The sequence below is a fragment of the Carettochelys insculpta genome, chromosome 2 (assembly GCF_033958435.1).
Source record: "Carettochelys insculpta isolate YL-2023 chromosome 2, ASM3395843v1, whole genome shotgun sequence".
Taxonomy (NCBI): Eukaryota; Metazoa; Chordata; order Testudines; family Carettochelyidae; genus Carettochelys; species Carettochelys insculpta.
The window spans coordinates 131,639,489-131,666,757 of NC_134138.1; the positions used below are offsets into that span (position 1 = coordinate 131,639,489).

The 27,269-nt window shown below is 42.2% G+C and overlaps 1 protein-coding gene across 1 annotated transcript; it reads right to left on the reverse strand.

The window, feature by feature from the left end:
- Nucleotides 1–2,808: 2,808 nt before the first annotated feature.
- On the reverse strand, nucleotides 2,809–20,998 carry SERPINB5 (serpin family B member 5). Its single transcript, XM_074987773.1, has 7 exons — nucleotides 20,981–20,998; nucleotides 19,360–19,537; nucleotides 11,812–11,949; nucleotides 8,529–8,646; nucleotides 7,563–7,705; nucleotides 5,236–5,403; nucleotides 2,809–3,614 (listed from the first exon to the last, which is right to left on the reverse strand). The coding sequence occupies exons 2-7, from the start codon at nucleotides 19,531–19,533 to the stop codon at nucleotides 3,222–3,224; spliced, it is 1,134 nt and encodes a 377-aa protein (XP_074843874.1). The 5' UTR covers nucleotides 19,534–19,537; nucleotides 20,981–20,998; the 3' UTR covers nucleotides 2,809–3,221.
- Nucleotides 20,999–27,269: the final 6,271 nt, after the last annotated feature.

Below are 27,269 nucleotides of genomic sequence, written 5' to 3' on the forward strand. Positions count from 1 at the left end.
ATTGGTAGGTAAGTTTAATCGCAACTCCATCTTCAGCTACAACCCCTAGCACTCCACTGTGTCTGCAAGGACATCACACCACCTACTGAATCAGCTACAGAACCTCCTGCAATACTTGCCAGAAGAGTCTCTCATAAGATCTCCCATCAAATTCTGTCTAGGCCCAATCCTGATTAGGCGGTAAGTTCCAGAGAGATAGCAGCTAGAGAGTGGTGGCATTTGCTCTGTTGTTAGTTCTGAAGTACCAAAAGAAGTCTTTGGCATGTATTGTTCCCATCTGTTTGCACTTATGGTAGGTATTGAACCATTAGTGTTGTACAGTACATTGGACAGTGGAATGCTGATACATAAGTTCCCATTATCTTGACTCATGGGTGACTGTGGATAAACTTTCAGAACCTACCACCTATCAGAAGACAAGGATCAGCTGAGACATAGTGATTTTGGAGGCATTCCAGGCATTTTGATGAACTGTCATTCCTAGAAAAATGTAGAATTTCAAATAAAGTTCCTGTTTACATCTGATCTGAACAGTAAATGAGATGCTTATGGCAATTTTAAAAATAAAAATCATTTTGGAGATTCAGGATCCACTTTTCTCAGCTGCTGTTATGACCACACAACAATTAGAAAAGAAGAAGAATATCCAAAGTATGATTCTAGATCCTATCTATCTGTTAGTACAGGATTAAAAGATGCACATGTATATAATGGAAACCATTTTTTGGCATTTAAAAATGGATGACACTTGTTTTTATAATGCTTTATTCTGAATAGTATAAGGTAAACTAACACACTCATCCCTCGCTATAAGAGCGCAATTCATTCCCAACTTTTGGCTCATAAGCAAAAACTAGTAAGAGGGACACTAAAGTCCCATTAAAATACATGTAAAAGTCTCAGAGGGGTAGCCGTGTTAGTCTGGATCTGTAGCAGCAACAAAGGGTCCTGTGGCACTTTATAGAGTAACAGAAAAGTTAAGAGCATGAGCTTTCGTGAGTTAACTCACTTCTTCAGATGCATCTGAAGAAGTGAGTTAACTCACAAAAGCTCATGCTCTAAACTTTTCTGTTAGTCTATAAGGTGCCACAGGACCCTTCGTTGCTGATGTAAAAGTCTCTGATTCATTCCAAGTGCTCCTAACTCGGCGAAGCAGTGGCAGCAAGTGGCGCTGCTTTTGAAAGGTAAGTGAACCGTGGGTTGGGGAGGGTAAAAGGCTGGGAGCAGTTTGGAGCCATGAAGGGGAGGGAGGGTTAAAACCTGGCAGTGGGTCCCTGGGGCTGGCGGGGTTAAGGCTGTGGCAGGTTGGGTCCATAGGGAGGGCGGGGTTTCTGGCTGCAGCAGGTTGGGAACACAGGGCCAGCAGGGGGGTCAGGCTGTGGCAGGTTGGGTCTGCGGTTTGGGGGCGGGGGGTAAGGCTCATATTAGCGGGGGGAGTTCACTCATCTAGTGAACAAAGGTAGGTATATTTGTCCTTGTTTTAGCGAGTACTCGTAAGTAAAGTACCCATTTATCGAGGGATGAGTGTACTGAACACATGCAGCAGGAAGACCTTAGGCAGAAAATAAACTTTGATAAAGCGTTGTCATATTTAGCTTGAAGACCACATTCATTAACAAAAGAAAAAATCCATTCGTTACTTTAGCTTTGTATTAATTTATGTATTAATTTAATCCATGTAAATGTCTGGATTTTCTTTTTTACGCGGCACTTTAACTACAGGGATTGTCTTTAACTACTTCAGAAATGATAGGCGACACGTGCCTGAGACATGGGTCAGGTTCTAGCTGCAGAGTAAATGTTTGGTGTGTTTAGTTCATTTCCACTTTTCAGTTTTGGAATGTTCACAACATAGGTCCTTCATAGCTGGAACTGCCAGTTACTTGTAGGGTAGCTGAGGGTGAGAGGAGTTTACCAGCTTCTCATCTGGGGAACATGGAGCTCAGTTTAAGTTATTTACCCTCTTTTTTTTCAAACAATTACACTGCCACCAGTGCCACTTCTCTAACTCATACTGCCTGCTAGTTTTTGTCATTTAAGGCAGAGGTGTGCAAAGGGGAGAGAGGGCTGGTCCCCTCAAGGAGCATTAAATTTCATAAAGGGGGCAGAGCACAATTGGCTGCTGGTGTCAGGCTCATCCATCTCGTTAAAAATGTCGAAATATGTTACTGTTTTTATGTCTGTGTATTTACATTTATATACAGATTGATAAAGTTTTTACATTCACTATACTTATTTTCTTACACATGCCGAAAGGGTTTTTCTTTCATGTAAACATAACCAAAATTTCCATCAGCTTGGATTATATTAGACGGGGGCGGGGGGGTGGTGGTGCAAACTGTAATTGCAGGTACAAAAAGCAGGGCCTGACATAGAAAGTTCGACCACCCCTGATTTAAGGGGCAGCATTAAGGAATTTCCAAACTATTAGGGCGAGCTCCTACACTAGTGTAAAGTGATATAGCTACGTGTAGGTAACCAGCTGAGGGTCTAACGTTTATTGTCACACTTCTAAGATATTATCAATTATTGTATTATTTTGCACATTTCTTCCCTAGATATCATTGCCTTCTATGCGGGCGAATAAGAATTGTTAATCCCATATCACATACAGAGGCCCTCGTCCTGCAACACTGTGTAGACACACTGTTCTACCAGAGTGGAGTCTCCCTGAACCCAGCACAGTTCTGTTCAAGCACGCAGCTGGGCTGGTGCACAGTCAAACACGGGATCAGAGAAATAATCCCAAATGTCAAAATACTTTTATTAAAGTAAGGCTACACACTGAAGATTTGGAAAGGTTCTGGACACAGTAGGAAGTAAATCTGTGGAAAAGAGCCAGTTTTTATTAGGAAATCCCAGATACCTCAGCAGCTTCAATTCACCACCTTCCAGAAAAATTGACTTTGCTGTAATTTTATTATAGAACGAGAAATGCAACAGAGAAATACAAACATTTGTTGTTGGTGATGGGGTATTTCCTGATGAGGCACAAGACGTTTTCGGTGTAGTGGTAAATTCCTGATTTTTGTTGAGTGAAAGAAAAGGAGTTAAGTAGCATCATTGCATATGGCTGCCGCATGTAAAAAGTACTTGGTGCTGCCTTGTTGTTATGGGAACATCTTAGATTACCTTTCAACGGTGATAGTCAGGAAGCAAAGCTTTACAGAAATATGTATCACTATAAATGGATTCTGCTTTTCTCAGTGGATTTGCCCTATTTATGGGGAACAAAATCTGCCAGCAAGAATAATGTTGCGAGTTTTGTTGTGCCTAAACAAGAAGATAAAAGGATGGTCAGCTTTAAATTCATCTTTGTGTTGCAGGATCCGAGATCCTGGTACCTCTCTCAATTCATCACCTTCGTCATTTACTTCCAGAGTGACTCTATGGATGATCTGTGACAAAAGCACACCCTTAGTCTCAGACATTTCAGAGAAGTCTGCTACATTCTCGTCAAAGACAGCAGTCATGCCCAAACTCTCCAGAACAGGCTTCAAATCGTAATCCCCTTCCACCTTAAATTTGGGAAGAAACACATTCACTTTGGTGTTGGCCATCACGCTGGGATTGGTCCACTGTACTAATGTCTCAGGAGTGAGCGCCTGTTCAAGCTGAAAGAATAAGGCAAGGGAGCATATTAAGGGTCATTTTAAGAGGAAAAAAGACACTTTCCGCTGCCTCCTCCATTCAAAAACTTGTCCTTGATTTCTAGTAATTATCATGCCTAAGGATAAATGCTGCCTTCAGGTACATGGATGTAATGCTGGTTTAACCCACTGATGCAGGTTACTATAGAAACTCCATTAAATGAGTATAATAATCAGGGCCTCAGCACACTAGAAGTACTGTGGCCGTAATTATCACAATAGTCCCATGAAAGGGGTATCCCAGGAAAATTGGGAAGGACTGGATAAGTGATTTCCCCAAGGCCACATGGCAAGTGAAAAGGCAGAGCTGATCCATGAACCAAGGCCATTTGGTTCCCAGGCCTGTGAGCAATGAAATTACTTCCATTTTGAATAAGGCAACGGACTCAAGCCTCCAAATTCTGATCTGGACTTAGATCAACATTGTTGGTGTTTGTAGCTGTACTTCTCTTTTGACCCAAAGTCTGAGAGACGTGCAGAGCATGGATTGGGAGCCAGCTCAAATTTTAATTAAGGGATGTCTCGTGAGCTAAATGATACTTCCATTTATAAATGACAGTACCCACAGAAGTGCACGTTAACACTTGCATAAGCACAGTTTGGGCCAGAATCTAAGATCCTTACTCAAAGCACTGAGGCCACGTAGCACCTGAACTGTGAATGGAGGTTAACTGCCTCCATTTATAACTTTTTGATAAAGTGTCACTAAAACAGTTCATTCTTAGAAGAAGTTTTTAAAACTATTTTACAGTTCATGAGCAGTTACAGTAAAAAAAGCAAATAGTTAGAGACAGTCAGAAACCCGCTGCTCAAAATTAGATATTAAAAGCCTTAATTAAGCTTCTTAACTGTACAAGTCATCTCCATTGACAAATTAGGTAAACTGAGGCATCAAAAGTGATGTGACCTGTTTTTTTTTAACTTTGAACAAGTTAGTGACAGAACTAGTAAGAACACCCTAAAACCCAGCCTATAAGGCCCAGACCCACAAGTGTACTCGAGTTCCTAACTACCCTTACTTTCCACAGAGAGACAAAGTGGTTGAAAGAGACATTAGAACTTCTGCTGGTGAAAGAGACAAGCTCTGAGAACACTATGTAAATTCTAAAGCTTGTCTCCTTCACCAACAGAAGTTGGTCTCATAAATGATATTATCTCAACCACTTTGGCGTTCTACTATCCTGAGTCCAACCTGGCTACAAATACAGTGCAAACTTTGATTTGAATGAAATTTAGAAGCCTAAGTATCTAGCTGTAATCACCAGGCCACATATACATTAACATGGAAAGCAGATCAGTGGTCCAGATTTGTAAAGGTATTTAGGTGTCTAAAAATGCAGTGAAGTGCCTAGTGGTCTCTACAAAAGCACCTAGTCCTAAATACATCACTCCAAGGGATTTTCTTAGTTTCACAAACTTGACATCAGGTGCACAGAAGCAGAAAGAGAGATTTACTCCTAAGGAACCATTATCCTGTTTCTCAGTAACCTGAGATTAATACAGAAAACCTGCCTCAGAAACAGAATTATTGTAAATAGGATGCTTTCCTTGGAAACATCATGAAAATCTTGTCTACTTCTCCTACCTGTTCCAAACCAGTGGTGTCATCTTCGATCTCTGTGGGTAGCAGAATAAGCATGCTCATATGCTTGTTGAGGCAAGGGAGCTCAAGGATTGCAATTTTCAATTCCTTTACATTGCCCAGGCAAAAGGTAGCTTCCACATTCATCATTTGCACTGGTTTTGTTTCAGTCTGTAAAACATACAGGGAACAATTTGGCATCTCTTTTCCTTTAGGCATGGGATGGAAGGTAGGAAAGTATGCATGCTTGGATGCGAGTTGTACTTATGCATCGTTTCTTTGGATCAGGGCATTTGCTTGCCTTCATAAACACTGAAACCTATCTGGCATTATTCCAGAATGACAAACATGGGTGGTTTAATAGAAAAGGCCTTCTAGTAATGGTAGATCCAGAATCTACTTAATATACTAAGGGACACTTTAGGGTGGTCTCTGAAGATAGAAGGTTGCCTAATATAGGTGCCCTTTGGCACCCATTTCACTGTAAATGACAATGTATAACATCTACAGGGCACTACAATATCAGTGAGCCTAAAGCACTGAAGATATTCAGTGGCTGTGGCACAACATAAACAGCTCTGGACACGCAACCGGTCTCCTACAAGCTAAAAGTTATAAGAGGGTCTCTTTGTAATAACAAGCCTTATATTTGCCGTAAGTTATTTTAGTGCTAACGTGAAAAGACCTTTTGGGATCCAGCCATACAACCCAGCCAAACATTTCTTATCATTAGCATTTTGACCACAGTCAAACACAACCTTATTAACTGATCTTGAGCTGGCCTGAACCAACATATTGTTGACCCACTAAGGAAAAAATCAGAGGGGTAGCCGTGTTAGTCTGGATCTGTAGCAGCAACGAAGGGTCCTGTGGCACCTTATAGACTAACAGAAAAGTTTAGAGCATGAGCTTTCATGAGTTAACTCACTTCTTCAGATGCTGAAAAAATGGTTCTTATTACACCAGCCAAGGAGATGATATTTCACTAGATGAAATATTGTGGCCTGAAATGTTCTTAGTTTGTAGATGGCTGCTCCAAACCTATAGATAAACTAGTTACGTCTGCACTTTGCTGAACACTGTTGTCTCTGCTTTCCCTGGAGAAAACGGGCTTAGTGGCTCCCTAACCCAATAAAATGGAAGAGTTGCTGATAGGCAGAGGGAAACATTTGAGAAGGCTGTATGAACTCAGAGTATGCTGTCTTTGGGAGGGGTGATTAGCCTTTGTCAGTTCTATTTACAATCTCCGGGTGATGATGAAGTCACCGATGTCTCTGGATCACCAGAGGTTAGTTGGAGTGTTGTGTACTTTTTTCAGTCTCTGGATGGCCCAGGGGCTGTGACCATTCTCTTTGACACAGATCAAGCCACATTGATCTGCTGCTGTTCTAGAACTTCCAGCCTTGATTTCTGCAACGTGTACTACTTGATGATAGTTGGAGAATCTCTGAAGGCTTCAGCTAGCGCAGTGACTTGCCTCGGGATGGGGGGCGCCATTCTGAGCACCTAACACCAATATTCTGTGATCTGCACTGGCTACCTCTTTGGTTTAGGGTGCAGTTGCTGATACTGGATCCAATCTCTAGGTTGCAGTTACTTGTGAGATCACACTTCTCTCTCTTTTATGCAATGGCAGTTCATGATTTCCCTTTCTGTCAATCACACTCTAGTTATAGTTTAGTAAACACAGAGATTTTTGGGAAGAAAGGGCCTCCAGAAGACCCCCCAGGGACCACGCTTCTACACATTGTTTTGGAGTCTGGAAGAACAACTTCCGGACTCCAAATCACGTGACCTTATGCTAATGAGGTGCCGGGAGTTAGCATCTGCACCTCATTAACATATTTTGGGCTGTTTATTAGCATGCCACTTTCAGAGGAAAGTGGCATGTGTAGAAACAGCCCCTGAAACAGGAAAGAAGCAGTGATTTCAAAAGGAGTGCCACCCTGTTCCGATTTACTTTCAAAAGAATGCTTTTTGTGGTCCATGAGATCTTTCAGAAGAGCCCCCTTCTGTCGAAAAATCTTTCAAAAGAACTTGGTAGTGTAGACACAACCTGTAAGGCTATGTTTTTACTAGAAATAGAAGTTGGCCACTGATGCTCAATTGTAGCTATGCCAATTGCATAGCTAAAATTGACTTATTAGTGGTCAACTTCAGTGTCTGTCTATACAGAAGAAGATCGAGAGGAGCATTTCTCCTGTTGACCTTCCTTAGTCCTTGCCACTCGCAAGGAGTTCAAGGGTCGACTTTGACCCTGGAAAGTGCCAGTTCGCGCATGCGCAAAACAAAACCCCAGAAGGATTATTTAAAGGCATTTTTAAACATACCTTGTTGATTTTAAAAGGACACTCTTTGATTTGTGCCTCTGGGAACCTCTTCATCCAGTTGGTTATATAATAAGCCGCGTTAAGCAGGAGGATCTTAGTCTGGTCATTTATACTCCCCTCACTCAAAATATTCTCCATTTTTCCTGTGCACATTTTTTAAAAAGCATGTCAATAATGGAATGCAGCAATATTCTTATCTGAATATTTAATAATTCTTTCAGGTGACTGGGGTTGGCTAGACACCATACTCACTGAGGAGGAAATTTAATTCAAGAGAAAAACAGAATCATAGGACTGGAATGAACATTGACATTTAGGAAGTTGTTCCTAGTGTCAAACCTAAACCTCCCTTGAAGCAGTTTAAGTCCATTGCTTCTTGTCCTGTCATCAGCAGTTAGGAGAAAATTTTTCCCCCTCCTCCTTGTACTAAACTTTTATGTACTTGAAAACTGTTATCATGTCCCCTCTCAGTCACGCCTTTGCCACTCTATTCACTTTTAATTTTAGTATTTGTAGTCTAAGCCCAGAGGGAAAAACCTGAACTTCCAAATCTCACAAAATATTTCTTGTGTGCGTTCTGTGGTGTTAAATCCAGATGATTTTCCTTACATTGAGTCACGTGTACGGTTACAGTTACTAATATGGTCCTTCAAACTTTTGTTTAGGCCAGAATGTGAACCATTACATTGATGAGCAGTTATTCAAAATCTGACCCACTGAAGTCAAGTCTGTAGTTTCTTACCAGGATAAAGAAAACTTTCACTATCAGTCCTTTGAAAACATGCAGTTGTGAAACTGAATTATATCAGACTATAATCTTAATGATCACACTAAAAAAGAATGTTTCTTTTTCTTTCACTATATATTTATGTCTGAAAATGTTAATAAAAAATGTTACAAGGGAACAGAATTCTTTCTTCTCTTCAGAAATGCTAAGTGGGATCTTCCGGATTAAACTACACTTACCATCAGTTAACTGTGAAACAGATTTGTTGATCTGCTGCCTAGTCTCCTCAGTTTTTTCTTTGAAGTCTACTAGTTCAAGTTCAGATGGAAAGGGTCTCTTGGTGGCATTGAGAAACTCCTGAAAGACACAAAGAGCCAAATATGTCCTTGCTGCAATCCCACTGTTCTCATATGCCTGTCACATTTGGTTCATTTGACACAGTGAGATCCTCAGGCCTCAGCGGTTCTACAGAACACAAGATTTGCTCATATCACACAGGGAAATAAATTGGCCCATGGTCTTTAAAAAATGCCCATGATACCACGATTCAAGGCGATAAAAATGACACCCCATTCAGGCTCTAGCTATAGCAAATGGTGATAACTGCAGACTCTTTACATAATTTATATCCTCAATAGCCTGACAATATATTTGAAGAGTTTCATACATGGGATTAGGCATCTGCTAAAACCAGGCTGTAAAACAGTTTTTATTCTAGCTTTGTTTTCAAAAGTTTTTTTGTTTTCTGAAAGATAATTCGCTTTTAGGCTAAACTTTTCCATGCTTCGGCTCTGTCCAAAGGAGTTTTTTTTAATTTTGAATTAAATCTCTTCAGCCATTTTTGAGTCCTGGGAGTTGCAACACAATCACTTTCCTTTTTATAAATTGTCTCACGCACGCACATAAACACACATTTAAAAAAAAACGAACAACTGAGCTTCAGAATTGGTATATATGGCATGTGTGTGTAACATAGGGATGCACTTACATACTCTCTTTTTCTAAACTTTGAGCTAATTTATTTAACAACTGAAGAACTTGGGATGATGCAAATCCTTAACCCAGAAACATAAATGCCTATTGTGCCGTAAAGCCTTTTAACTGTAACAAGCTCAGGTAGTTTAAATATTTATCCAGCTGTAAGGAAGCTTGGTGACATTCTTAACCTGACATAAATGTTTAAGTAAGCAAAATAGGTCCTGAACCATCTTAATCATATGAGGTTATTTTAAGAGCTGATGCTGTCGTAATGGTTTTCCTTTTTATTAAAGAAATGGATCTTTAAATGCAAATAAATCCTATTAAAGCAAAGCTAATTGCAGGAATGACTAAGTTACATTTCCTGATGTAATGTTGGTATACCTCTCTTTCATCTGTAACAGAGAGAAAGATGAGCTAGTCTATATACTATATACTATCAACACAAAAAAGCAGCAAAGTAGCACTTTAAAGACTAACAAAATAATTTATTAGGTGGGCTTTCGTGGGACAGACCCACTTCTTCAGCCCATAGCCATATCAGAACAGACTCAATATTTAAGGCACAGAGAACCAAAAATAGTAATCAAGGTGAGCAAATCAGAGAGTAGAGGGGTCGGGGTGGGGCGGGGGAAGAGTCAAGAATTAGATTAAGCCAAGTATGCAAAAGGGCCCCTATGGTATCCCAGAAAATTTGCATCCTGGTTCAAACCACATGTTAATGTGTCAAATCTGAATATTAAAGAGAGTCCAGCAGTCCTTAAAGTGCTACTTCACTGCTTTTTTGTTCTGTTTCATCTGGTAATTCAGATCTCGTTTGTCTGGATAAATATATGTAGCTTAATATATAGCTGTTCTTCATGAAAAACTTACCATAAAATGATACCATATGTGCAGTGCAGAAGTGTTAGTGCTGCTACTAGAAACTTAATTTTTCCATTTTCTTTTATGATTTTTGAACTATTTTTATTAAGTAGTATTTGTTCTACTTTGTACATAACATAATTGATGGTATTACTTATTTGATGCATTGTTTCCATGTAATACCAAATACTGCTACTAAACAATAGGCAGTAGGTGCAATAACACTTACACAGCACACAGATTACAGGCAATTTGATTTATTTTTAACAATACTGTAATTCCTATAATACATGCCAATCTAAGATCAACAGCAACATCACAAGACAAGCCTTAAGTTGGAACCCACAAGGAGAAAGGAAAAGCAGGTCCCCAAAAACACCTGGCACAGAGATCTGAAAGCAGACAATAAAAAGATGGGATACACCTGATCAGAACTGGAGATGATCACCCAGGACTAGGGACACTGGTGAATGGTCATCAATGGCCTATTCTCCAAGATGTAGGAGTAGAAGAGGCTTACTACTACTCGGGTCATAACAGTATATCTCTTGACCCTTTACAGAAGTCAGCGGGTGGCACAGAGTTGGAAAAGTCTAGAATACCCTCTAAAGAGTGTATCTCAAGAGACTTTTATTTAGCTTCTACTAGTCACTCAATATTTTCAGTTAAAAGTTATAGATATCTTGTACTTGAAAACTCAAGCCTCATATTAGGAAAAATAAATTGTAATTGGAGGAAGCTGTAGAGTAATTGTTGGCGGGGGGGAGAGAATTTTTTCCTTAGTTCTTGTTTTTCCTTAATTTTTAAAGTGACACTAACTTGACATTGAGTTGGTTTCCCGATGTGAGTGAAAAATAATTTCAGGTACTAGATTGCCTCTGACTCCCCAGTCTAATTATTCTGGTTTTACAATTTTCCTTAACAGGAAAATGACCCATAACAAACAGGAGAAACTGACTCTTCTATATGAGAAACAGCAAAACAGACACTACCTAAAGTCCTCTTAACTGCTCAGCCTGGAGAAATAGATTTTTAGCTATGTTTGGGTGATCATAGTCTCCAAGGTAAAACAACTGCAGACAGTAACATTTTAAAACAGATGAACAGTGTGTTGCTGACTTGTGCAGGATTGTCTAGGCACAGAAAAGTCATTTATGTCTGGTGGGAAAGAGATCCAGGGAAGGAAAAAAAATGGATGTGATCATATAGTCAAAGATGATCATAATGCATGTGCACAAGGACAGAGAATTAAGGCAGCATGGGCAGCTTTAATTCTGGCATTTTGTGATTTTTGAGGGCTTGATTTTGTAACTTTTTTTTTAATTCCAATACTGCATGCTAATATATAGCTAGCTGTAAATTAGTAAATTACTGGTATATCAATTTTAACTAAAGGGACTTACTTTCTAAAGTTATTACAATAGCATGGATAGGAGAGGCTTTTTGATTATTAATAATTTCTATAATGTCAACAATAGGCTAGGCATTTTGATAGGTTGGTTTGATTAAAAATATTTAAAAAGAAACACAGGTTAAGTGGATAAAGACATTTCAATTCTGAGGTCAATGCAGCAACAGCCAAAGAAGGACAGGCCATTATGTTAAAATAACTATAAGGTCTGCATGGCCAGTCAATACATTGGCCAAGAAGCCTATTGAGTATATAACTTAGCTACTTACCTTGGTGGGGTTAAGGGACTTTTCCACATAGAGCCGTTTGACCATTTTCAATGATAAGAAAGAGGTGAGTTTGGAAACGTCAGATGTTATTGTTTGGAACCCAAAAGAAACATCTTTGATGTCTTCTAAATGGAGTGCCTGTTAATGAATAAGTTAAGATATTGAACATCTTTCTTGGCCTCAAAACCCCTAACAGTTCAATAATATACAGTACTAATCTATGACCACTGACATTGCTTCTTATATTTACAACGGCTCCAAAGTTTCTTTCTCTTCTAGGAAGCCTTGTTTGCAAATCTCACATAAACTAAGGTCCTGACACTGTGACTTTATTTGTGGAAGTAGACCCACTGAAATCAATAAGACTATTCACATAAGAGTTCCTAACCATCTTGGTCTTTTCAGCATTGGGCTGTCATTGTGTCCACAAATTCCAGTCCCACCTTCCCTGTCCCATCCTCCCCATTCCCCCGCAAAAAAATTGAATAAACTCTTTTTGGTCTGAGATCCTCATTATTAGGAATAGGGCAGCTGAATCTTTTTTTAAAAAAATTAAGCAAATTACAGAAGCTTTATTTATCTATCTATCTATCCATCTGGGTCTGTCTGTGCTTCACTTGTTCATGAGCTTCTCTGAAACTGTACGAGCTATGACCACAAAATTTGATATGCAGCTTCCTCTTACCGTAACTTCAACCAAGGTCAGGGTTTGGCTGTGCCTGGGAAGTGGCAAGTGCTTGAAATCCCAGGTTTTCCCACAACATGGAAAGGGAGGGGCAGAAGGCAGAGGGAGGCAAAAGGGAGGAGCACTGACAGGAGGGACACGATACTGAGAGTGGCCACTGAGGCAGATGCAGCACCAAGAGTGAGGCCAGCAGGACTGGGGTGCCGCCATCTTGCCTGCCACAAAGACTGGGTATGTAGCTGTCCTGCCCAAAATCCAGGGCTTGCTCCCCATGGAGTAACTACAGGCTGCAGAGGCGGCTGCTGGCAGGCAGAGGGCAGCCAACAGATATCATGCAGCCCACATGAGGGGATATTGGAGGCCTGGGACAGCCCCTGGAACCTCACTCCATGCAGCCAACCTGCAGGATGCAGGGGATAGCTGCAGGGGAGGCATATGCAGTGGGGGTAGCCCACCAAAACCTGGCCTCCCCCCAGACAGCCTGCTGGCCTCGAGAGGCAGCTGGAGTGAGGGACAGCACCTGGAGCCTGCCCCCAGACAGACAGCAGACCATAGGGGAGGGGAGGGTAACTAGAGGGGTGGCAGCTGGAAAAGGGGCAGTCTCCTGCAGCCTGGTCCCACCTAGACAATCTGCAGGCCACAGGGGGTTTAAGTGGAGTGGAGCAGCTGGAAAAGGGGCAGCCCCCTCAGTCTGGATAGCCTACAAGCCATGGCAGGGCGCCAGCTAGAGGGGGCAGCCCCTGGAGCCTGCAGGCTGTGAGAGAGGGGGGGAAACTTGCTGCTGGCTTCTCCCCCACTTCAACAGGCTGCAGGGGTGGGAGGAGCTACCGGAGGTGGGGGGACAGCCCCAAGAGCCTGGTTTGCCCCTTTTCTCCCCCAGATATCCCGTAGGCCATAGATGGCACTGGAGGTGGGGGGGCCTGCAGAGCCCCAGCCCCCACCCAACAAGCATGCAGGCCCAGATCTCTCCCTCCCAGGATAAGTTGCTGGCCAGGGAGCGATGCCCTGACCCCCAAGAAAGAGCTGCCACCAAAGCAGCATCACCCCCACCACCGTGTGTGGCCCTAGTAACCCTCTTACTACCTCCCAGGTGCCTGCCCTAAGATCCCTGCCCTAACTTCTGCACCTCCCACCTGCCTTGACTTCTACACCCCTAGCCCCTGTGCTGAGCCCCCACCAACCTCTGCCCTAAGCCACCCACCTCCTGCCCCTTGCCACCCCGGACCCTCATTCCAGCCCTCATTTTTCTTCATTTTTGAAAAATACTGTAATTAGAAAAAAGCAGGTACATTTTTCATTTATTTTCAAGAAATTACTTCAATTGAAGAGCTGCGCAACACTGGGTGCATCCGCGAGTTGATTTATAACATTAAAATAAGGAAGTGTTACTGTTTTTCACTTTAGCAAAATTATTTTACCCACTGACTTTGAAAACAGTATGGTTTCAGTAGGTCAAATTTCTTATGCATTTACACATCCCTCAGAATTAGTGACAGGGCAGAGCTGGTTTTCAACAACTTGATGGTATAGGAGCTCTTTAGGGATGGACAGGGACTGGAAACAGAATTGCTGAATGAGTAATCAGGTGCCAGCTGTGACAGTGAGGTGAAAAATACAGTTGATGTGTGGGTAATTCAGAAATGAAAAGCCCAAGAGTTCAAAAATCATGAGACAAATTCAAAAGCTCGTGAGAGTGCCTTAAAAATTATGAGATTTTTTTCAAGCGTTGGATTCTTTTAAAATGTCTTCTGGTTTCTGAGCCTTTAGGGCATACTCTAGTCACATGGTTATACTTTTCTCTGCAACCTGAACAGCTACAAACTGCCTTTTTTAAGTAAGAAGAGGTACGTTTGTTTACATAATTGCCTGCCTCTGAGAGCTTTAACAAAATCACCAAATATCATGAAACTTGCAGGGAAATCCTGATGAGGGGGGCTGCTGTTGACCCTTTAAGTGTGAATGTTGATTTCCACTATGGACAGCGTGAGGTGAATTTCTAGCCATTGGAATTTGAAGATTGCCTTCTAAATGCATTAAATTTGTTGCACTGCTTTAAAAAAAATCCACATCCATCTCTCATCCACACCCCACTGCCCATTACAACATCTATCTTAAATTCCTGAAATGGTGGGCAAGGAATAGTAGAGAGTAATTAACTCTTCCCAGCATCATTCCTTCGCCCACAGATGTATGCACCCTGGCAATGAATGATTTATACTGTTTTCCCCAGCTTCCTTATTTATTCCCCTGCAAGTATAATCCTTAGTGTCCCCACCTCAGCATGTATAACAGAGCACACAAAATGATTAATGAAATGTTCGAGGATGATTTCAGAAATTTGACTGGCTAATATATAGGGTGTTATCTTTATAGGGATAATGTGTAAATGCCAAAGGAAGGTATATCCTCTATGGCAAAAGGCAATGCTCTAAACCAATGTAATCTTCTTTCTAGTTTTTCTCTATAATTACAGCAAACTTGTCTAGGCCAAGCCTTACCCTTTGGCTCCTCATGAAAAGCCCCATTCCTTGAGCACTGTTGTTTAAACATGGGAAATATATCCCTATGGAAATTACAGAGTACACAAAGCAAATAGTAAAGCTGCAACACCGTGAGATACCCAGCAGAGGGCAACTTTTCAGCAGTTTGCACATCAGCAGTAGTTCCAGTGCTATAGCCAGGCTAGTATCATGGGACCCAGGCACCTAGCAAGGAAGGGAAGCAATCTAGAGCATATTAGCTTGCCACATAGTAGCACACAGAGTGGACACTGCTACAAGTTCTGTAGGGCACTTTGAGGCACTGCAAACAGTTCTGTAGGGCTCTCTGAGGTGCAGCAAACAAAGCACGCTGTGTACCAGGGGACTGGGCTCCATGACCTCCCAGGGTTCCTTCCAGCTGTACGAGATGTGTATCTCTACCATTCAGCACACTATAGCAGTGTCCTCATGCAACACCACTGTGTGACAGGCTAGTATGCAGCAGACTCACATCCTGACTTGCCATTCACTAGCATCTCAGACAAGCCCTCCCTTTAATTTCCTGTCAAATTGAGAGCAGCTCCTATGTGAAAAAACAAAGCACACAGGACACTTGCCTGAGAGCCGGCAGAGGATACACAGTACTCCTGGCAACTGTGGAAGGGAGCAGTTAACGGACATGATCACATTACTCAGCATTTTGAAGCCTTTTATTCACTTTTTCTAGCCTGAAATGTTAAAAGCCAGAAACTTATTTCTGTGTCAGAATCCATTTCTTTATCTGAGTCCTCACTCCCTTACTATAGTAAGGTTCAAAAGTGAACTGCAGAGCAGAAAGGAATAATAGAAATGTACACCCAGAAGGGCCCTCTTCTTTCACAATGTTCTGTCCCCGGTGTAACAGGCAACCCTGACATATAATCCCTCCGCGATATTGTCATTGAATTAGGAAGTACAGTAAAAGCCCAGTTATCTGACATTAGGATAACTGGCATATTTAGTTAACAAGCAGTCATCCAGGGCTAGCTGCTGTGGACCCAGTGTCCCGACCAGGACCAGCTGCATGGGGCCAGCTACCTGCTGCCTGTCCAGGGGGGAAGCATTGAGTGGGGCCAGCTGTGGGCTTCAGCTCTACTAATCAGTACATTATCCAGTATCTCCAGAACCCCAGGGATGCCAGATAATAAAGCTCTTACAGTACCAAGAAAATTTCCCCAAGCAGAAAAAAAAAAGAATTTGTAAAGATTAATTAAACCTCATTTCTGTGCACAATATCCCTGAGAGCTTGATTAGTGGGGCAATTAGTATGTTTGGCTGGCTTAACTCAGTACTCTGTTGCTCTGTTTTCCCTTAACATAATTACAAAACCATGGTAATCCAGGGGAGGGTAAAAAAAATAACTTTAAGCATTTACATCCATGTAGTGACATGGCAGCTTTGTGTAAAATTATGGCCACTCCATCTCATGATGCAAATTCATCATATATGGTCGTAACACCATCTTACAGAATCCCACTGCCTTGCACTGTGGTGCATTACTTTAATACTTCAGTGAAGGCATGGGAAAGGACATGGTACTGATGTCTTAGGTCAGGGATGGGGAACCTTTCCTGGGTTGGAGCTACTGACCTACAGAAAAACCAGTTGGGGGGGGTGAGTGAGAGGCAAAAACAAAAAACAAACAGGAAAAAAAAAACCTCTACAACGTGAGAAACACGTGAAAAAAAAAAAACCCGCAGAACACCTTTTTCACTGTAGCCGCTCCAGCCAGGGAAGAGGGTTGGGGGCTTGCCTCTCTGCTTCCCGGCCAACCATTCCTCCCCACTCCACCCACCCCACTCTCCCCATGAGCCTTCTCCCCTGTGTGCCAGAGAAGGGGGTGGCAGTAGTGCCTGGTTGAGGCTGGGCACAGCAGAAAGTGGTTCGAGGGCTTGTCCCACTGCTGCCCAGATGCCCAGTATGTGTCCCTGCTCCAGCCACCTCACCTGCGTGCATCCCCTCACCAGCATGCAGGACAAGGCTCCAAAAGTAGTGTCTGGCTGGGCACTACAGGAAGCGGCAATGCACAGTTGTCTGACCTGCCACAATCCAAATTAAATTGTGCCACAGGCCAACTCTAGACCATGGGCCATAGGCTTCCTATCCCTGACTTAGGCAGTGCCTTGTTCCACTGCACTGAGTCTCTCTTGACTACTTTCAGCAGCAAAGGTGTCTTTCATTGGCCATCGAATTAAGTAACATTACAGTATTTAAACAGAGTTAGAAAACTCAGCGTTATGCACTGAGATACATGGTCTGGAACTGGAAGTATGCAATCTGGGAACAGAGAGATCACAAAAAAGTAGCCACTGGAAAGCACATGCAGTGCCGGGGTAAATGTGAACTATTACAAAATCGAAAGTTAAAAACAAATTTGACCGGGTAAGAGAACCATTTCTGTGCTTGTTCCATTTATGTTAAGGGGGTTAAAAGGAGCAAGTTTAATTCTGTACAGCAAAGGTTCAAAGCTGCATTAAGACAATGTTCATTTGTCAATTTTTGAAAGAAAAAAACTAATGTTTTGTTCAGAGTTACAAACATTTTGTTTGTAACACTGAAGTTCTACTGTAATATTGATGTATTGGGGTAAAAAAAATTGTTTTATGCATGTTTCTCTAGCCATCCGTGCAACATGCGCTGCATTGCAACTCCAGACCTCTCCTGCGTAGGCATTATCAATCATGCTGAATTGTGCTGTAAGGAAAAGCCATTCTCTAGAAAGTTCAGTGGTCTCAGTTGTGCTCTAAACCACCAGAGTGGAACCCGGGTACTCCAGGGGTAATTTTGTGCCACTGTGCAATACACAGAATTCATGTGCCATGCAGAATTTTTTCGCACAGAAAATACTCTCTTCCAGAAAGGTGCTGCAGTTACTCCTTTTGTCACCAGGGGACACTGTGATGCCAGGGCAAGAGCAGCCCCAGCTGTGGAGGATAGCCAGGAGAAAGAGACTGCCTGGCTCACAGCATCCCTGTCCCTGGGGCCAGGTCAGGAGGCATGGGATATGGAGGGATGGACAACAGGAGGCAAGTGGGGTAGCTTGGGGGTCAGAGGCTAAGATTCAGAAGGGCTAGTGGGGGTAGAGGGAACAGACTGGGGCGGGGGCTGAATAGGAGAGGGTGTGCAGGGTCATGTGGGAATAGGAGGGAGGGGTCAGGGACACTAGGAAGGGTCATGGCTGAGTGGAGGGGTGCAGGATCACATGAGGACAGGGCAGAGGGTTTAGAGGCACCTGGGGATGAGGGAGGCTGAGTGGAGATGCATGGCCAAATAGGTGAAGGAGGTGCAGAGGAACCGAGGACAGGGGGAAGGAGATGCAGGGAAACATATGGATGGGGGAGGAGGGTTGGCTGAGTGGGGGTGCGGAAACACAAGGATGGAGGGTGTAGGGACACATGAGGCTGGGGGCCAGTGTGCTTCATTGAATGGGGTCAGCTAGGTTCTTCACGGAGGAAACTCCCTAACAATCCCTGCACGCCTCCGAAAACCTGTTCCTTACTTCTCCATCCACACCCAACAACCCTCTGTGTTCACACCCAGTCTTATTCCCAGCAATTACTTCCCTCTTTCTGTATTTCTCCATTACCCTTGTCTCCGGCAAGCCTTTCCGTTGCTTTTGAACTGTATGGGAAACACAGTCTGCCATTATAGTTTATGAATTAAATGAAGGCCAAGATTTTAACAAGATTCCAAAAAGAACTAGATACATTAACAGAGGTTAGGTCCATCAATTGCTGTTAGCTGTGACGGGCAGGGGATGGTGTCCCTAGCCTCTGTCAAGGCTGGGAACGGATGACGGCGGATGGATCGCTCTGTTCTGTTCAGTCTATCTGGGGTACCTGGCATTGGCCACTGGGGAAAAACATGATACTAGGCTAGAAAGACCTTTGGGCTGACCCAGAATGGCCTTTTTTATATTCTTTTGTACTCAAAGCTCTAAATTAACATGATTAATAAGAAATCTATTTATCAAAAAACGTTTCCTGAATCTTTTTTCATCATCTGTTTTGTTATAAACATAATGGCGGACAGGAATTTTGAAATAAATTATCAAAACAATTGAAACTGGCATGATTATATTGTGCTAGCTTGACAACTAAAATACACAGACTTTTGCAGACTTTTTAATTTTTGGCACACCATAAGAGTAAACTCTGGTATGAAAGAAATGCAAGGCTTAATGCACTTCTAGTACCACCTTTCCCACACATACACATTGCGGAAGAGCTTTTACTGTATACTATTACCTAGTGGGGAGCTCAGCTTACAGAAGACTAAATAAACAAATAGTCCATAATGACCAGTTACATAATTTTATACCTTAAAGGAAGGCAACAGGCTTACCTTTATTATTTGGGCAGCAGTGTCACCTTTGGTAGCTTTAGAAGTCAAAGCCAGAGAAGTTGAAGTACACAGCGGTGCAAAAACAATGTTGGCTGTTTTGTCCTTCTCACACAATTTTTTGAACATATCAACTGCAAAAGCAGTGTTTGCCAAACGCAGACCATCTATAGCCATTGTCCTGAAGAAGAAAAGACCAAGATAAATGAAAAATGCACAAACTGTGGAACTCCCTGCCACAGGATGTTATGAAGGCCAAGACTATAACAGGGTTCAAACAATTAGATAAATTCATGGAGGATAGGTCCAACAAAGTCCATTACCATAACTGGCCGGGGTGGAGCCCCTACCCTTTATTTACCAGAAGCTGGCATTGGGCACGATGGGATGGATCGCAGTTCATTCCCTCTGGAGCACCTGGCATTGACCACTGTGAGAAAACAGGATACTGGGCTAGATGGGCGTTTGGTCTGACCTGGTATGGCCGCTCTTATCTACCACTCACTCATGGTGTAGATCTTTCTGGATTGCAAAACCCATTTATTGTATCACCATCAGCAAGTGGAGGAAGGTTGGTCAGATCAAGATAAAACATTGCAGGTTGAGACACAAAAGCCAAATTTTTATTTAGTTTATTTTTTATTTGTACAATTAAAATATATAGATTTTAAAGATGCCTCTCCTGCACACTACACCCCTGACACCGAGGCACCCCGCTATTTGTTCCATTGATCTTCATGTCTCTTGGGTCACAATGAACTGCCCCATCAAAGCCCAGGATGAATTTTTGTACATATCCATCTTCTAGAGCAGAAATTCCCATTTCCAGACTGTGACGGGACTCACTGAAGAGCAGTCTGGTCCGGCTGGCTGGGATTTTCAAAGAAGCCTAAATGAATTGAGTGCCTCTTTGTATCCTTTTGAGACTAAATTCCATGGACATTCAATGGGAGTTGGATACCAAATTCTCTTAGACTTCTATGAAAATCCCACTCTGATTCTGACTTATCATTTCCAGCTGTTTACACTGCATTTGCTTTCTCAAGATTTTATGTATTGAAGCAATTACTGTCATTGCCATGGAGGTGTTTAGGTGATCTGCAAAATCAGAAAGGAAAAGGGAGGCATCACTCAGACAATGTTTGTATTCAAATAGGCTCCTTGCTATAGGAAGTGTTTGGGAACATTTTGATCTTGTAGACCAGTGATGGGCAACCACGAACAGTGAGCAGGCTGCATGAGTGTCCCTCCTGTGGCCTTCAAACCTCCTGTCTGCTCCCCACTTCCACAAACCTTGGGGCACTGGAGTCCCACACTTCCCACTCCCCCTCACCACCACTTTCAGTGTGCCACACATTGCCTGATTCATGTTTCATCCCCACTCCTCCACTCCTTTCCAAAACTTGAACATATGGCTCTCCGCTGTGCCCGGGAAGTGACCTGGGAAATACCTATATTATCCTGTATGAACATGGCACATGTCTCTGGGTTTGGCTGAGATAGGTTACTGGCTGCAGAGTCAGAGCCAAAGGGACTGTTGAAGAAATCAGGCAGGAAAGGCCTAGACAAGAAGCATCCCAACAAATACTCAGGCACAAAAGCTGGGTATATAGCTTCGACTCACCACCAACCTTGGGTGACACAGGACAAAATGTTTGGTCAAAGCTGGGGAAAGAGAGAGAGAAAGAAAGAGAAGAGAATACTAAGCCTTTGCAGGACACCAAGCCTAGAAGCCCCCTTGCCGGGTGTCAGAGTCCAGGCTCCAGTTCAGAAGGGGAATTCCTACATTGCTATTTTTAACCCTGTAGCATGAGCCCAAGACATTTGACCCAAGCGCTGAAATTCACTACTCTGGATGCCAGGGGAGAGATTGATTTTTCGTTCTTGGCAATGTAGATGTGCTCAGAAAGAGCTTGCTGGGAACCTGGCAATTTCTCCCAGCCAGAGGTGGATGTTAGCTAGCCAGACGGGACTTAACAAGAAGCAGCAAGGAGAGATTAAAGTGTAAGTAAAACCCATGTAATACAGGCCTTTGTTTTTACCCATGTGCTTTGTATCTTTGGGGCAATTTGTAAACAATGGGCACAGGTTTCTGGACTGAAGGGACTACAGCTGCCAAAACATTCTCGGGCCCATCATACAAACAAGGGTGGGAAATGGGGAACAGTAGCCCAGAGATCCTATCTGCGTTTGTTTGGAATGACTGGTTTTAACCAGAGTGAGGTACAAGCAGACAGGCCTGTCACTAATGAGGCGCGCTCAGGAAGGCTGTGATGGAATCTAGGGCACATATTGCTCTGTATCTGTGACAGGGCTGATTACCAGAACAGAATGCAAAATTATAACAAAAATTTGCCATGTAGGGCTGTTGGAAACATCAGTGAATTCAACCAATCTCACAGATTTTTACATTTGCTTCCAAATTAAATTCTAAAGTTCGGATCCTGAAGATCCACATCCAGAATTTTCCCCTCAATACAAAAGGGAAAGGGAAAGCTACTATTGTAAGACTCTTCAGGTTTTCTCTAAATTTCGGTGAACCTTTCACAGGCTATTCACTTCCCTTGCAGAGGAGCCTTTGACTTGACTGTCTACTGAACATTTTGCTGCATTCTCAAACATTTACTAAGCTATTTTTACATCTCTGTCATCATAACCAGAAAAGATTCTCATGGATACAAGCCATGGGGTACTTGGATATGAAAAGAGAACCACTAGCTGTGATTAATGAACTGTCTCTCATGAAGTACCTATTCAATATTGCACATAGCAAATTCTTTTCTTTTTAGCATATTGTGAAATAATTTATACACATCTCCATTTATGTAGTAAGTGCAAAGGGTTTTGCTTTTGTAAACTCTAACATTTGTGTGCACAAACTATGTATATGTGGTGTCATGCACAGTGCTGTGCATATGCAGAAAGCGGCTGCATGAAGGACCCTTTGGAAATGTGGCTCTTGCTGTTGAGTAGAGGCTTCTGAAATAAACAATGGTGTTTGTAAATTTTATTGGGAATTCATATATGTATATAGTGTGTCTTCTGGGCATTAGAATTTACCTGTCATCTTATTAATCTAATTTGTTTTACTAGCTAGAGCTCTGAGTTCTTTTTAAACTTCTGTATGTAATTCTGGATTCACTTTTATGAAGCATTTGGCCGTATCTTTTAGTCTTTAGTCCAAAGATTATTGAGATATATTGCACAATTTAATGATCTGATGCAACCAAATGGCATCCTACAAACTCTGTTTAAAAAACAAGCCTAGTTTATGCTGCACTCTTGCAAGATTTTCTCAGTGTCAGTGAATATTTGCAAGGGACTGATTTCCTCTCACTTCCCAAAGGTATTGCAGGATATCTGGGGGGGAGGGAGGAATTTTAAAAACGTTTATCTCTAAATTTATCGTCTACTTCGCAACCAGAGTCAGTCTTGCAAGATGCACCTGTTTCCCAACAACCTTTCAAAGATACCAAATGCTTTGGGAAACGTATACCATGACTGTTCTATCCTATTTTTACCACCACTGTATGCCACAATGTGATGTGCACAGAGAGACATTGGAAATGTGCCTGATGTGGTTTGTGAGCAATAAGGCAACCATTCAAGAACTGCAACCAAATCTATGCCACAAACTCACACCCAGGGACAGGCATGGCTTACTCCCAGTAGAGTGTAGCTCATTAATTTTCCATTTTGGCTTGAATTCTTCCATAAATGTATTTTTGAATTTTGAGCTGCAAGAGTTATGTAGTGTATCATTCCATTGTGGAAAAGTAATCCTAGAAAACAGCAGAGAACAGATTTATAAGTACCTATTGTTTTGACTTACTTTCTTTAAGTTTTTCCATCTCCAAGGAGTGGCTGAGTTGGGCAGTGTGTCTATAGACAAATCACCTTGGCTGATAGTTCTTGAAAATGGAGCCAGGAAAAAAGGGTGAACTAATCCTTCCTTCTATTTGGGAAGGGGAAGAGGAAAGATTCCCAGCAATAAGCTTTCCCTACAAAGATACAGTATTATGTCTCTTTTAACCATGCAGGAAGCTATTCCTTATGTCCCAGTCCTCCCCAACTCCTGCTGGATCTGTGCAAGTGTTACTCAGTATTTGGGTGGGGCTAGTTCTTGCTTCCAGGAGATCCCCACTGGGAGGAAACCTAAAGCACTTTCTTCCTAATGATGCCCAGCCGCCTCTCTTGGCTGCACTAATTGGGCTGGGTGAATGAGCATGTAAACATAGCCAGCCCGAACCTCACCCTAAATCCTGAGCCTGATAAAATTCAAACATGAGGGAAGATTTGGCTCAGTCTGGATAAGCAGCTGTGATCAGATAAGAGCAGGTGGCCCACCAAAAATCTTTAAACGTAACGTGCTGTGGTGTCCTACAGGAGTTAAAAGATACACGGAAACGACTTCCTCTAAGCCATGGAATCCCACCATACCAGATCTGAAGATAGTAATTAGTCCAGGTCCAAAAGACAGAGTGAGAGATTTGCTGTGGCCTAATCATCTCACACACCCAATTGATTTGGCAGCCTGTTGCCAAAGATTATTATCCCTATTGATGGTAGGGCACACCTTGGATCCACACAGAGATTAGAGAAAATAGGGAAGAAGAATTACCCCATGTCCTCATGGGAATGATCCGTCTTCTGTATTCAGAGGGAAGGGATCAAGGTGGAGGAACAAGTGAGTAAGGGAAAAGATGGACTCAGAAGAAAAGAATCCATCTGGGTTAAAAAGGAGGCAGAAGAAGGGAAGCTAATGACTCAAAGTGTGGGAAACCTGAACGTAAGCATTCAAAATCCTTGTCATCATCCTTAACAAAATCATTTCAGCAGTACACAGTGCCAGCTTCAAATCTATCCATACCTTCAGATCATCAGTTTTAAATATCCCTTCACACTGAGCAACCCTGGTCAAATTGTGGGTGAATGAGGTTTGTCTGTCAGAGAAGTATGAGATTCAGAGGCTTTTGACTTGCCATCTAGTATTTTAAATAAAGCTACAGGTTGAACCTCTCTAGTCTGTCACTCTTGCTACCTGACCGGTGCCGGATGAGAGAATTTGCCAGCTGGTGAGAGGCCAATATTGTCTAGCAGCATTACCAACACTTTCATTGCTTACTCAGCTCTGAGAAGACATTTGGGGGAAATTACATCTAAATAACAGCACAGACCACTCCGAGTATGCTGGTGGCTGTAAACAAATGTTATAGGACCAGGGGAAAGTTGCATTCACAATAAGTGGTTGTCCAGCTAACTAAATGCATACCTCATTAGAGATGTTGGCGGAGGAGAGAGTGCCAGACAACAGAGGTTCAACCTGTCTGTATTCGGTATTACGGAATATCAGGGATCTCTGAAGGTAGGAGAGCCTTGGGACATGTCCCCATTTCCCTGCCATTAAAGCCTTGGGAACAGGAATAGCTACAGAGGAGGTTTGAGGCTTCTACTGAGAAAAAGCCCATGACCCCTAAAATGACATTGATACATGTCTAAAAGAAGCAAACTGTAGAGAAGCCCAACTGTTGAGCCATTAATCACAGGGAGAGGCCGATAAAAATTGAGTGGGGCTTTTAAAAACTGCAACATGGACTCCTGTTGCATCCTTCAGCCCCCTCTCCTTCCTGCTCTCCCCAAGGAAATCATAGATCAGCATCTGTACAGCTGCTTGAGGCATAGTGGCATCTTTTATGTTAGCTTGTCAGCCCGCATTTGATTTTTTTAAAAACCAGTAGGACAAGACATTGTAGAAAAAACTTCACATACAGAAAACACCTGGGAGGTTTTAGAACAATTTTGACGAGTGCTGTCGGAAAGGAATTTCTTGGTGCAGTCCAGTTTTAACTTCATTTCTGAACGCAATGAAAATCTTCAGAGAGTAAAGAACAAGCAAACCTAATCAGAGACCTACATGTAGCATACCCCATTACAGTGGATGACCCTCAGGACAATACTGCTATTCACGTTGAGACCTGGATGGCTCAGAGGACTGGTGATACAATAGGAAGCTCTTAATCACTGGGTTTCCTGTTTTGAATCCAGCTGAATCAGATTCAACAGTAACCAAGTGTTGTGGAAGTGCACTGTGGGAAATAACTTTGGTCTCAGGCCACTTTGTAACAGATTGTAATCTGCAATACCTTAACTAACAACGAGTCATACTTTTTGGCAGGGTAGGTAGAGGATAAGCAGTTAAATTAGCCACGGAGAAGGCTCATCTATTCCGAAAAGCAGTCCCCCAAAAGAAGCACAGGACACCTGTTGGGCAGCTGTGAGTGAGTGAAAGCCTGTTTCTGAGGCTATCTACACAATGCTAGGGATGATGACTGGGCTTTCATGTCTGGAGCTGTTAATATGACCAACGGGTTCACTTCAGGACTGAAATGTGAGTTTTTGCCTAGCAGAGTAAATAGTGTCAACAACTCATGTCCATGCTTGAAACGTAGGACATCAATCTTTAAAAGGAAAATGGGCTCCATTCAACCCTTAACTGGTTTGTATAAAGGAAGAAAATTATTGAAAATAAGAACACTTTTGTGTGTCCTCTTTTAAAAAAAATAAAACAAAACTATTTCTGCTATTGACAGAGCATCCAGTGATGTATAAAGACCCCACACATGAAAGACATAACCTCCTCTGAACTGTCATTTCCTTAGACTGTGCAAAGTTCAGGCCTTCTCTGTTGATTTCAGTGGGAGCAGAGTTTTACACTGGTTTAACTGGAAGAAGGATAAGGTCTTGTGTCAGGAGTATGAAAGAGGAAGCAACTTTGGGAAAAGGAGACAAATTGAACCAAAACATTTACTGTGCCTATCCCATAAAGAGTGAATTAAGAATTAGTCACAGAACACTAAAAGCACCCATATAGAAAATGACAGGAATATTCCTTCTGCAGCCCAGGACCTTAAAACACATCTAAAACACCCATGAAGGATGCACTGACCACGTAATATGCAGACAACCTGTTGCAATGCAGGGAAGTAATTTCTACAATAGAAAGTGTGAAGATTTTATTCATTCCTACACTTTATAGACACAACAGCCTGTTCCAATTCACTAGTTATGATACATCCTTTCAGTGGAAATGAAGATAACTTAGTAAAAGCGACTGGCTTTGGATGAAACTTTAGAAAGTTATTTTCAATGAAAGAAAAGAAATACATGGAGCAGTTTAAAATATTTTATCTTACTGGCCTTTTTGTGTCCATGCTGATATTCTGCAATGGATATGAGTTAGAGACGAGTAAACAGTTTTGATCTGCACTTACCTTGTTAGGCAATAATCCTGGTAAAGGAAGAGACAAAAATGAAATCAGCACAGCAGAAAGAACTAAATGTTTGCAGTGCCACCCCAGAGAGCAAAAAGAATCTCTGAACAAACCTGACTGGTAATGCCACTCCCACTTTCCCAATCTTAATTTTTGCACAGACTCGCTTTCTCTCTCTTCTTTTTTTTTTTTTTTATTGTTAATCATCCCTCTTAGCAACTGACACCAAGTAGGAAAATAATGATTCAGCCTGGTGCTGCTGTTGCTTGCACAGCTCTCATAAATGACAGCATGTTCCAGCAGGCAGGAGCGGTCTTTGAATGTTGCCTTCAGCAAATGAATGACAAGAGCATTGGAGGGGAGGGAAGAGTCAAAAAGATAGAAAATAGAAGCATATGAACGATTAATAGATCTCCTTACCAAAAGCAGTGTTCCAGGATACATGCAAACTTGTGCCACTTGGAAAAACAGTACACAGAATAAGATGCAAATTGCATAGATCCACATGGCCATTTCAGTCCTTTCTTTTCTTTTTAGCTCCCAAGTGATGCTTCACTATTTTAGAGTGGCCTCTGTAAGCATTTGACGATCTTCTAAAAAGCACATGGTCAGATTGGGACAGGTCTCTGGGCAGAAGCAGAA